The following is a 12,654-nucleotide window of genomic DNA, read 5'->3' as shown; positions in this document are numbered from 1 at the left end:
GAGCGAACCGAGATTTATTTATTATACTCGCGCAATTTTTCATGTGGAAGCTTTTCACAAAAAGATTAGCGAGAAAATAATTGCAAGCAATCTGAACTTTCGCGTAGTGAAAGAGCCCTAAAATGGACGAGTATCTACTTCGATGGGCGCGTATAATCACCGGAGCGATTGCGGTTTTCATCATATATTTATGGAAATTCTGATGTCTCATTTGCTTGATTTGCCGCTTGTGTAATGAGAACTGTCGTATTCAGAATTAAGCTGTCATAATCGTACTATCTGTCACGATCTGTCACAATCAGAATTGTGATTTTCATTTACAATAGAGATAGATTTTGTTCCATAAAATAGACTTCCTTTCTCCACATTTTTTCGTCCATATTTGACATATCTTATGCATTATGGTTATATACGATTTATAATAAAGTTCAGAAATTTTATTTCATTATTATGTGAATTGAATTTTATTCGTTAAAATATAAAATGATAAAATGAAAAAAGATTTTTAATTTATATTAAACTTTTATTGGATGTTTTATATAAAAAATAATTTCTATTTTTATTATAACAATTATAATATACTATAAAACAATTATATATAAATGCTGTAATTATTTGCTACAAAATATTTTTCATTTTTTTTTTATTATGTATTCATTAAACAACTTTTTTTGGAGTAATAAATAAAAATTAAAGTGTTATAGCGATATATTTTGTGCGATAAAAGGAAGAAAGAAGGGTGTTAAGATGACACCATGATAAAGTAGCTTTCGTAGTTTTTTCTCGCAATATCCATTCTTTTTAAGCTTCTATTCACAGTAGCTTCATACATGCAAGAGAGATACGTGAACACGTATATTCTCGTATCATTTTGCAGATTCTCAGTAAATATTAAATAAGTTCAACAAAGAAAATGAGCGATGAGAGAATGATAGACGTTACGTAGGTCACTTGTTTGGCAAGCACAAACAGGGGGGACACACTGTTAATTAAACACTTTTCCGAGAGCTGTCCGTTCTGATTAGCGGTGGTGTCACGATATAAATTGGGGAAAAAAAACAGACGTGTTTAAGGTGCGATAAAATCAGATAAAATCAGATAAAATCAGATTATCGATCGGAAATGCGAGAATATATTTATAATTGAAATTTAGATAAGAATATTTTCGAGAGAAATAAAAAATGAGATGCTAACTTCACAGAAATAAATAAAAATGTCTTTGATATGTGCAATTAACCCAATAAAAAGCATATGGAAGTTTCTCTTGTTCGTCCAAAATGTCAAGGGAAATGTTTTTTGTATTTAGTTTCAATCGAGTTTCAATCGAGTTACGGTAGTCACGCATTAATCATGTACCACGTCGAACTTCAACTATATTTGTGCCCTCTCATTTACGTACTCATGCCGAATTACCCATCTAACTTCTGAATGCATTGTTGCATTTGCATGTCTATACTTTGCGATGTGTTAATACTTGCGGTTGCCGCGGGTGGCACGACGGAAATCTGGAACAAAAGGACGCGACCGCGTAACATGAGCTTCTCTTTGCTCTTTCCTCTTCGCGCTGTCTTTTCTTCTCCCTTTCCCCCCCCCCCCTTCTCTCTCTCTCTCTCTCTCTCTGAACTATCCATCTGCTCCGCATCTTCTCCAAGTCTTCTCTTGAATCTAGGCTGTTACCGTGGCAACACAGGTACGAGATGCTGAAAACTCCGAAGGCCACCGGACAAGAGAGAGATGGAAGAGAACGCAAAGACTCCTTCCTTCTTGGCCCTTCTGGCTTCATTTCGCTATCCTTCTTCAGCGATCTCCTCCTCCCCATCTCTCGCCTCCTCCGTCTCGCCGATCAGATGTTTGAAAAAATCAATAAGACTCTCTCCCTGCCGACTCGTTCTATCGCCTTCTCTCTTTGTGCCACGGTCTTCTCCGTTGCTCCCTGTTGCTTTCTCCCTCGGCGCGACACTTTGCGTCACACTTCGAGAGGAAAGCCGCTACAATGAGAGGGAACACGCGCGGGGCTAAAGGGAATAGGATGACTCAGAAGGGTTGAATGCACACGTGGATCGCTTCGTTCGAGGCCACCGAGTATCCGGCACAGCTGATCGCACGAGCATGTATTCGTGTCTCGATCTGCTTCTGCGCGACCCGACGCGACATCTCGAAGACGAGCATCGATCCTCCGGTCGAAACCAACTCGTTGCCACGAGCTGCCCTGAAAATATAACAGATAGATTATCTCTATACCTTGGCGATGATAAACCTCAAAATGAGATACCTCACGGGACGGAATTAGAAAATGAAAATTAAGGTAATTTTATCTTGAAAATAAACTCGATTTTCTTTTACAAACGAGACAAGAAGAGGAATAATAGCTTTATACAAGACATTTGATACTACATTTTTTTATGAATTGTTCCGTTTAACTCGAAAGAGAATAATGAATAAATTATTTTCAAGTCTGGCATATGTGGAATTATATTATATGTACAGCCTGATGTTGAAGAAAAGTCGGAAAACGAAATAAGCTTTAGCTAAATGTTATATTATATATTATACTATATTATACTATATTAATGTCAATTTTGTAAATTGCGATATATCTTAACAATTTAATATTTTATGAAAATTTCTCAATTTTACATGCAAACTTTAATATCTTAGATGTACTAAATTCATAAATAAGCATAAGAGACGAAAGCAGAATTAAATATATCTGGTGTAAAAATAAAAATTAAGAAATTTTTTTGAACATTTAGAAAGTATATATTATTTAGAAAGTAATATAATTTTTTATGCATCATTAATCTTCTAAACAGTTTGAAGATATTTTATATATTTGGTTCTAAAACATTTTTTATAATTTATTAGTAATAGTTATTAATAATAAGATTATATTTTGACATCTTGACGGCATGAAATAAATAGTTGCTTAATATTCCAAAAGATAATCAAACTAAGTAGTTTTGAAGTTTGGCTACAACATACTTTTCGTTTGTCTCAATAGCATCGTTTGTTCGACTTTCAAGTCTACTGAATTATTTTCGGAACTGAATTCCTCTATAAAGAGCATGTTTCAGCGAGCGAACTTAGAAAGCGAATCACATCAAAGTTACGGGGTACAGACAAAAAAGATACGGGGGGAGGGGAGAGGGGGAGACAAAGAGAAATCCGTATCGCTAATGGATAAATTTGTTTCCTGGTGGGTAATTAGCGGACCGATCCGAAGTGAATGCGAGTGATTTAATGAACACGAAGAGTTTTAGCCTCAGATCCGGTTCACCCTGCTGCTATACGTTGTAATAAGCGATTCTGTGTATGGTCCATGCATAGTTATCGCATGTTAGCCGCGTTGTATATCGTGACTAGCTGGAAGAAACACGTTATAATACTCTCCGCCCATAGCACGGTAATACCATCGCCTTCAGGAGCAACAGCGCTTCGCGGTAGTCCTCGACAGTTCGTAGCGGTTGTTTGGCGGACCGGTGCGCTTAATTCCCACGGGCAGCAATGGGAAAGAAGCCACGCTTGACAATAACCGGCTACCATTTTATTGAGTGTCCCAGAACCGACGGGGGATGGTCGCGCGACGATTATTTCTCGCGAGAAGTTTCGACGCGAGTTATCCCCCGATAATAAGAAACATTTCTCGGATTGAAAGTTGAAAGCCGAATCGGATATGCGAATTAAAGGTCTGCGAATGAATAACGGAAGTGTTATCTGTATTGCTATCTTAAACCGAATTTTGTTCAACGAACCTTTAATTTTATTCCGTCCCGAAGCCCTACGAATTACACTGAAATTTTAAAAGTTGGGAAAAGTGACGACTTTCGTAATTTTTCTTTTGAGTATCTAGTTGTAACTTCTACGGCTGGAAGAGGTAGAATTATGCTCATTACGCAAAAGGAATTAATGCAAAAGGAACTAATGTACATCTCAAACTTTCGTAGGTAACCAAAACTAGAAAAGTGAATACTAATTCCGAATTAGCGGATTTTTGTACAAATTTTTCTGTCGTGAATCAGTTCTGGACATTTGTTTAACACAACTTTTACGGTCATATTTCGTCAAATGTTTCCTATTATTCTCACCGAGGCTTCCTTTCACTCGCCGGCGATTTTGTACGTTCAAGAGAATATTATTCCATTGACTCAGTTACTATCATCTTCTGTCGTATTAACGACTATTACCACGATGACTTGCGCTATCGACATTATCGGTTCCGTTAGACAATTTCATGTAATTATTTACTGCGAGCAAATATCCAATTTGTATTTTACGCAACTGCAATTTATTATAATGTTACATGTCTAAAATGAGACTGGAAAATTGGAATTAGTAATTTGATATTTGAAAAATTGCATTCTTTTTACATTATGGATATTATGATAAGTTAATATCTGAAAAAATTCGATTTATAATTGATATTTTTCTAGCTTAATTGATTAATTTATTTAATAAATTGAAAGATACAGTTATTAATAATATTTAAGAAAATATAAAAATTTATAATTAAAATTCACGAATTGTTATTAGAAAATATAAAAATAAGTTTCAAATTAATAAAATCTAATATTTTAATTTATGATATGTATACTATTTGGATATTTTTTATATATTTTATATATTTTTTTTTACTTTTGTAGAAGTAATATTTTTTTCTTTAAAATTTTTATTAAATATAATTAAGTAAATAAAATTATTTTTTGTGTCGTCCATTATACTGATTGCATTTTTTAAATTATATCAGCATTGCATTTACATCAGTCTAAATGAATAAGTTATATCTCTGATTGTGATAGAAAATATCACATTTGTACATTTGTGGAAACGATATCTTTACGACTTCTTTGTTCTATCGATAAAACTAATCTAAAATTGATTTGTTTATCTGTAAACTGACATATTTTGATGTATTTTTATTGTTATTGTTACAGGTTAGTAATGATGGCTTTAGTGTCAGAAAGAACCATCTACAAAATGGGTAAATAATACAATTGAATAATTTATCGCTTGAACGACTTTTGTGCGAAACTTTTAATTTTATTTTAAATTGAAGATATTTAAAAAATTTTTATAGATATAGAAGAAGTTAAATATTATCAGAGCATAGTTTTTAAAACTATTATGTATTGGAATCTTTCATAGTTGAAAAGATTCGATTACATCAGCACGATGCAAAAACTTGAAATCATCCACGCGTTTTATAACGTGCAATGAAGCGTCTTACGTCACATTAACGGCAATCCCTTAACATTTTACGGTTGGTCGCACGGTTTTCTATTCGGTAACGTGCAACAATGATTAGTTTCCGATGGCGATTGTCAGGCAAGCGAATAAGGCAAAATGGAACGAAGGGTCTAATGCACGAAAGCGGTAAGTCCGCAACTTTTTTTTATGAGAAATAAATATACTGTGGGATAGTATTAGATTACTATAGCACGAATAATTTTGTCTCATCGAACGAAGATAAAAAGTAACGTATATAATGTAGCGTTATTCGCGCGAAAGTCACATTTCTTTTCTTTTTGAGGAACAAGGATGAAAGTACATAAAGTTTAGTAATCGCATTGTGAAATTTCTTTACGGCATTAAAAAGAGGGAAAGAAGAAAAAGAAAAGAGGAGGATTAAAATTTAATTTGTTCTAATTTATGGTATCATTTCACGGCCATTTATTTTGTATGTAAAGAATTTTTGTTAGTTATTTTTCTTTTATATTCGCAAAATTACGTTAGCTAATTACTTTTCTTTACCTTAAATAATTTCGAAAGTTTTCTTTTCTTTGATATACGTTATCACATTAATTATCGTTTAGTTTTACATTATTCTCCTTATTTTTTTCAACTATCGAAATCAGTAGTTTTAAATTATTTTGAATCCATCCTCGCGTATAATTCTTTCCACGATAAATGGAGCAGCGAGATCTATCTTGTTAGTTCATACATTGGAATCTGCAATTTACTCTGAGAACGCGATCGAGCATAGCCACGGGCGATAGTCACGTCCGGCCAAATTATGTAAACTTGCATAATCCTTCGACTGCACGCTTGGCCGTGTCTTCCCAACGATGGTCGGTTAACCCTTTCGCTGCAACATATTAACCCATTAAAGCCTGAACGAAACTACGCTTTCACATGAAAGCTATTTCAGTTGTTTTATCTCTACGATAAATAAAACGTGTCAGTTTTTTTATGTAGATCTGTTAAAAATAAATTCTACGTTCGTAACAATACTACGCCAGCAAAGACAGAAAATATGCGCAAACAGCAAAAAGGGATTAAATGTCATAAACGATATTTTTTTATTTTTAACATACGAGAACAATCGCGAAACGTGTTTCTCATTTTAAATTTACGAAATCGTCAACATTTTTCATAGAACGTTACGATTTCGCCTGAAATATTGATTCGGCGGACTTCCGAGAGAAATAAGCCCGAGATTGCACATCGATTGCGACATATCGCTCGCTTTTCCTACGATCTTTTCAGGTCAGATCCTAAAAAGGCGACTTTCATTCCGACCACTTTTTCTTATCCCTCGTCCCGCGGCCTCGAAACTATCAATTTCGATTCTGCCTTGCGTTCGTTACTTTTCACGGTTCCGCGTTCACCGCAATTAGAGAACGGTACTTTTGAGCGGGTCAATGCATCCGTTCGAGATCGTCGAGCGTGCCCAGAAACAAAGGAGTCGGGTTTCACGCTTTTGCGTCAATGTTTCCGGAATAACGTTTTCAGCATGTGCATTAACTTTTTATTTCCCTCGACACGCAGGTTTCGCCACTACCGTCTTTTTTTTTTTTTGAGTGAAAAGTTCTTCGCGTAACTTGGAATGGAATTTTCCTTAACGAAACGATGAGGAGCGGTGAACATGTAGCTCTTAATTTGTAAGTCATAAAACGTTAAAAATGTTGGAAAGGTATATAGATAGTTATCAAGTGGAAACAAATAGATACTCGTTGTTTACTTAATATTTTAGACAGAATCTCTTAATTCGAGATTTGTTTGCAAAGATATTCAATTTAGAAATTTAACGAGATAGGTCAATCAAATATTTGCCGAAGAAAGATGAACAAGAAGTGGGTCAAAGAATGGCGAGAGGGAATAGCTCGGGGACATTCTGTAAATTGAAATGTAAGATTCTGTTTATCCTCAGCGGCCATTTTCTCTTTAAAAAAGGATCATTATGATCTGTTATAATTAAATAAAAACACGGGTGTTTTAACAATTTTCAAGAAATTCGTACATTGACAATTTAAGTTATTCGACATTTAAAATAATTTTATGAATTCTAATTAGAATCTAATAGACTTCTTGCTATTATTTCTGAAATTAGAACTCGTACATGTGTATGTGTACGTGCGTGCGGATGTGTGGGAAGGGGTGTGAGAGAGAGGAGGGGAAAGAGAGAGAGTAGAGACCAGACATCATTAAGCTGCGGTTAAATTTAACGAACTGGGTTTTAATAGGCTAACGATCGTCATTAGGAGTACTTCGCCTAATTATTTCAACCCGCTATCGCGACCGCTATTACAGCTGGTCGCTGTGAATTACGAGATAAACATCAAGCAACGTGTACGCAAATCCGTACCCACGTAGAGGCGCGCTAATCGTCGAATCTGATCTAGGCGAATTGAATTCGAATTGCAAATATCGCCGAATCGGACTCGCCGAGTGGTCTAATAATCATAATTGCGCGAAACGCGCTGACATTGTGAACTCTGTCGACTTCCGCGGAATATCATCGACCTCCGTGGTCATAAGCGAACAAAAGGTTTTACGGTCAAGGGATACGCGTATCAAGCTTGGATTCGACTTACTTAAACGGATTAACCGGATTAATGTTGCCTGCCACCATTCGCGTGACGGTGGACATTATTGGATGCACTTGCGGTACACGTTACCAGACCGGGTCTGCATTAGGAAAATCGTATAATGCACGCCGGATAAAGAATAGCGGTCGCGACCCCGCCCGCGAGATTCCCGTTAAGGAAGCAACGATTAAACGATTCCCACCGGGTCGCACATCGGAAGCGATCTCTCGCTTCCGCAATTACACAGTGATGTGCCTGATTCCATTATCAATCCGCTATTCCGTTGCACAAAAGAGTGTCGGAATATTCCGGACACATTCAACCCTTCATATTCATCTTCAGATTCTCCTTTTAATAACCGTTGTCCTAAGAATATCTCTCAAAAATTGCTCGAAACAATGTAAAATTTGTACGCATTTTAGATTATTCTTCTATTCTTACAAGCGAGTCAGACAATTCCTTTGTATCAATGCAATTTTTTCACATCGCCGAATTTAATTCATGTAAAATTAAAAAAAGGAAGAATTCAAACGTTGACAGTTTTGTGATGATTTTTATCACAGAGTGTTTACTATCTGGAAAAACCTGGAATTTTCAGAGAATTTTTTACGTCTTGAAAAATCAGAGAATTTCATTAGTTAATGAAACTTAAAGAATCTTTTTGAAGTTACTTTCTCTAATATTTTGGTTTTATATTATAATTAGGAATTTACGACTGAATTGTTAATGATAACGGACTCATTCACTGTTTTAAACATGAGAACACGCTAATTTTACTATCCAATATTCAATATTGAAAATAACGATTTCGTGTCTGATGCAATTTTATTTAATGAAGATAGATATTTATTTTAATAGTTTTAAAAAAGTTGTTATGCATCATAATGTATTGTTTGCAGCTTTTGAAAATAAAGTTTGAAAATTTTATTCAATATAAAATATTAATTGTTCAGAGTCCTTAAAGTTTTTCAAATTTAATTATCGAAACTCGTGTGATACTTAATTTTATCTTGTAATTACACATTTTTATGGACTGGAAAATATTAAGGACAATCAATATTTATTTAATTATTTATTTATCAATATTTTCATTTTATTTGAAATTTTTAACAAATCGCCTTGAAAATCGGGGAATCATTTTCGGATTTGAGTACGCTCTATTCTTTTCTTTCGATGGCACAAAGGCTTTTGTTCGAGAGGATTGAGACGATTGAGGATTGAGGATCGAACGATTACGGGTGGTTAAGTTACAATCGCGGCTCACGATCTAACTGTCGGCGGTTTCCGTTCCTTCGACAAATCCGATACGGAAAGCATCGAGAGCCGTTTGGAACGGCGATATCCTAGTCAGTAAACTTGTGCGCGGCCGCGTGGCGGTGCACGTGAATGTGGGTTAGAAATGCGGTAGGGTAACCAAGCCGCGACGAGCGCAAGCAAGCGAGCGAGCAAGCAAGCAGCTGACGCGGTTTGAATCAATATTCTCACGTGTACGCGTATCTAGCACACGCACGGGCCAACCCGCGTTCGCAAACGACACATACATGACGACCTGGGAAAGGTGCTGGTCATTAGACCAGCGACAACGATCAAAGTAATTTGGGGGGACCAACGCGACATAGCGATGCAATGTAATATTGGTTATTGGTTTCCCAGGATGACGGAAATTATTGAATGTGCGATAATTACTCCAAACGATTTCGTAACAAGTACTGAGGTTACCAGGAAGAATGTCGACTTTTACGTGGTTATCTCAATTGATCTTGGACTTTTTAATAAATTGAAGATTGATTTTTTCTTTTTCGTCGATTAAGCTTTAATTAAAAAATTATTGAGAAGTGAGGATAAATAACGAGTTCTTTTTTTTTCCTTTTTTCATTTTCGAAAGATAATATTTTTCTTGATTATTCGATGATTATTTCAATTTCTCTAAAGAACTCGTTGGACTCGTTTATCAAATTTAAATTGATAAGAACAAGCACACGTTAATTTTTTTTCTCAATCTTTATTTTCCTGAGAATATATTACTAATTGACATTATCGGCGTTTGTATGAAAAGAAACAAATGTACGCTGTGTTGTTTTGAACATATGTTGAGATGAATCAATCCTGCGCGATTTTACGCGAGCTATTTTTATGTATTTTCTATAACAAAAACCAAATCAGCTTTGGTTTCACTATGAAGGGTTCGATTTTCTTAAGAGATATACATTTCAGATCCATCTGAAATATGCTCCACTGACAACATAGTCGTAGAAATAAGAAATTCCGCAAACTTTTCATATCTTGCTGGAAGTTATCAATCTGCTGAAAGATAATATGCACTTGTTCCAATCACGAATGAAATTGATTAATATAACGAAATCGAAGAAACATGTTACTGACACATATAGATACGTTTTCCCTATGCAGGATATTGTCAAGCACAATGTCGCGTAATTAATCTTAGAGCTGCTATCGCACAAGAAGCGAATCTTAGGCAATGCACAAAAAAATCACCTAAAGCTTTTATATAAATGTAAAAATGTACAATGTTAGTCTACTGCAATGTAATTTTTCAATTAATATCCATTGTTTCAATAACACGAGCCACCTTCACCTATCTATCCAGCTGTCCTATATCTATCTGTTACGACTCGGATAATCGCTTAGTGCCTCGCGTTTCGCATCGGAGACGACTGATCGATGAATTCCCTGGGCACACCCGCTTGCTATTGGAGTCGTTAATTTTTAGAAAGCGCAATCGAAGCCGGACCCTTCACGTTTGACCCCCTTCGCGACTCGTTAACGACGCGTTCACGCGGTATGATACCCCGCGCGTTCGGCGCCCTCCCCTCCTTCCACCCCCGCGATAAATCACGCCTCGACCGCCGCGGCCGTGTGCCGGATCCGCGCGCGCTTACTTTCAAATCTCGTGACTCCGGCCAAGTCGAGAAAAAAAAGAGAGAAAGAGAGAGGGAAAGAGAAAGAGAGGAGAAACGCGAGGAGCTCGCCTTGACGGAAGAAAGCCCTGAGCGCGGCCTGCTCGACGCGAATGCCTGGATGCGTTTATTGGCCCTCGCGCCATCGGTGCGCGCGGTATAAGTGTCCGTTCGTCCGCGCTCCATCATTGGGCCGTGACCGACGACAGTGGGGAACGAGAGCGCGGAGCGATTGGCGAACGCACGTCGGCGCCGGCGGAAGCGGTCGCGAGAGGGTCGCTCGCGAGAGACCAGGTTCCGCATCGGCGCTCAGACGACCGAGAACCGTGCACCCTGCCGCATCGTCGTCCCCGCGAAGTTCCTCTCCATCGGGCTCTCACTCTCTCGTCTCTCGCGTTCCCTCGCGATCGACGGAAAGAGAAAGATCGATCCTCTGAAAAACACATCGGACTTCGGGGCGCCGAGGATCATCGGGATTTGCGAACGCGACACGTGACTGTGCGCGTTCGCACAGGAGCTTCCAGAGAATGTGACCTACTCGCAGTTGGGGGTAGCGGAGCAAGAGAAAAGAGAGAAGTGAAGGAGGTGGAAGAGAGATAGAGACTCGACGGCGATCAGGTGACGGGAGTCCACATCGGGTTTTCGGGCCTCTTCGTCATCCCTCGGATGCGAACCTCCCTCTTCGCTGTGCGTGCCGAAGGAATTGAAGTAGTCGCCACTCGGCACTCGCACGCTTCGCCTCGTTCGTCCATGCGAGCGTGTCGGATCTCTCGTGTTTGTACGACGCATAGAATTCTCTTTGGGCTCGTTGTTCGGTGAGACTCGCGAAAAATGAGGTGACTTTTGGTATACCAAACGGAAAAAAGAAAGAAGACGGACACGTGTGTGTGTGTGTGTGTGTGTGTGTGTGTGTGTGTGTGTGTGTGTGTGTATGTGTATGTGTATGTGTACATGTGTTGAGTGTGCGTTCGTATGCGTGCGTGTATGCGTCCGTGTGTCTACGAGCGTGCGGAGAGAGAAGGAAGAGTCTCTGGAGCAAAACGCGTGCATCATCGAACTTGGAGACAACCCGAGACTCTCGACAGTGCGCATCGCGAGTTACTCCAACGCGAGTACGCCGTCTGACACTGACTGTCGTTGCATCGCGAGAGTGCTAAAATTGGATACTTCTGCCGCGCCGAGCTCGCGCAGCTGACCGTGCCGAACCGGACGATGCGCCTCGTCGTGAGATCATCCCGCGAGCGATAACGAAGGTACGCAAACAATTCTGCCACACGTTTCTCGCGCGCGAGGAAGATACCGTTTGCTTCAACGACTCAGGGAATTAAGGATTATACCTGATTTTATTCACAACGAAAAAATTATAGGTTATTCTAGGTCGTACAGAAGTGCGATACATACATAAATACACAAGAATTTTGCGACGAATTTTTAAAATCTAGATCAAGAATTATTTAAATATAAAGAAAGTAGAAATATACTTTAATAGAAAGGTGCTTAAATACGAAATAATCATAGAAATTGCGACGTAGAAATTTAATCTGTAAATAAATGTTTTATTTTATTTATATCACCACTCTCGTTTCGTGTTTAAAATTTTTATTTTTGTTTACAGAACAACTAATCTCTACATCGCAATGAAACTTTATATAAATAATCTTGAATATTTAAAATATTTAAAATATTTAAATATTTAATATTTATAAAAAAATCGAGATTTATTATTTTTAATTGCATTTTTATTAAAACACATTTTTACTTATTTATTTAAATAACTTTTGATCTAAATTCTAATCCACTATTAAATTTTTTGTATTATTTTTAAATGCAGTTTAAAATAATTTATAAGTTTTTCATAATTTTTTTATATAAATATAAATGGGAATAATACGTCCTTAAAGGTGATTGTCAAAATTTTGAAACTTTGCTTG

The 12,654-nt window shown here is 37.3% G+C and overlaps 1 protein-coding gene across 8 annotated transcripts in view; it reads left to right on the top strand.

Annotated features, from left to right (window-relative positions):
- Positions 1 to 12,654, top strand: part of trc (Serine/threonine-protein kinase tricornered) — a 129,051-nt gene that overhangs the window by 75,762 nt on the left and 40,635 nt on the right. For 2 of the 8 annotated variants that reach the window (XM_011645634.3, XM_089083506.1), the window contains exon 1: positions 11,021 to 11,976. The exons of 5 other annotated variants lie outside the window; for them this stretch is intronic. Coding sequence is in view for 1 of the 3 variants with exons in the window: in XM_025219423.2 (XP_025075208.2) it covers positions 4,975 to 4,978 (4 nt within the window). In the remaining 2 variants the exon portion in view is untranslated. Of the gene's footprint in view, positions 1 to 4,955; positions 4,979 to 11,020; positions 11,977 to 12,654 lie in introns of those variants that run through there. One more of the 8 variants, XM_025219423.2, reaches the window with a different exon arrangement.

Source organism: Pogonomyrmex barbatus, unplaced genomic scaffold (assembly GCF_055798465.1).
Source record: "Pogonomyrmex barbatus isolate J1 unplaced genomic scaffold, ASM5579846v1 scaffold7, whole genome shotgun sequence".
Lineage (NCBI taxonomy): Eukaryota > Metazoa > Arthropoda > Insecta > Hymenoptera > Formicidae > Pogonomyrmex > Pogonomyrmex barbatus.
The sequence above is the reverse complement of the archived record's forward strand: the minus strand, read 5'-3'. Positions and strand labels throughout refer to the sequence as shown.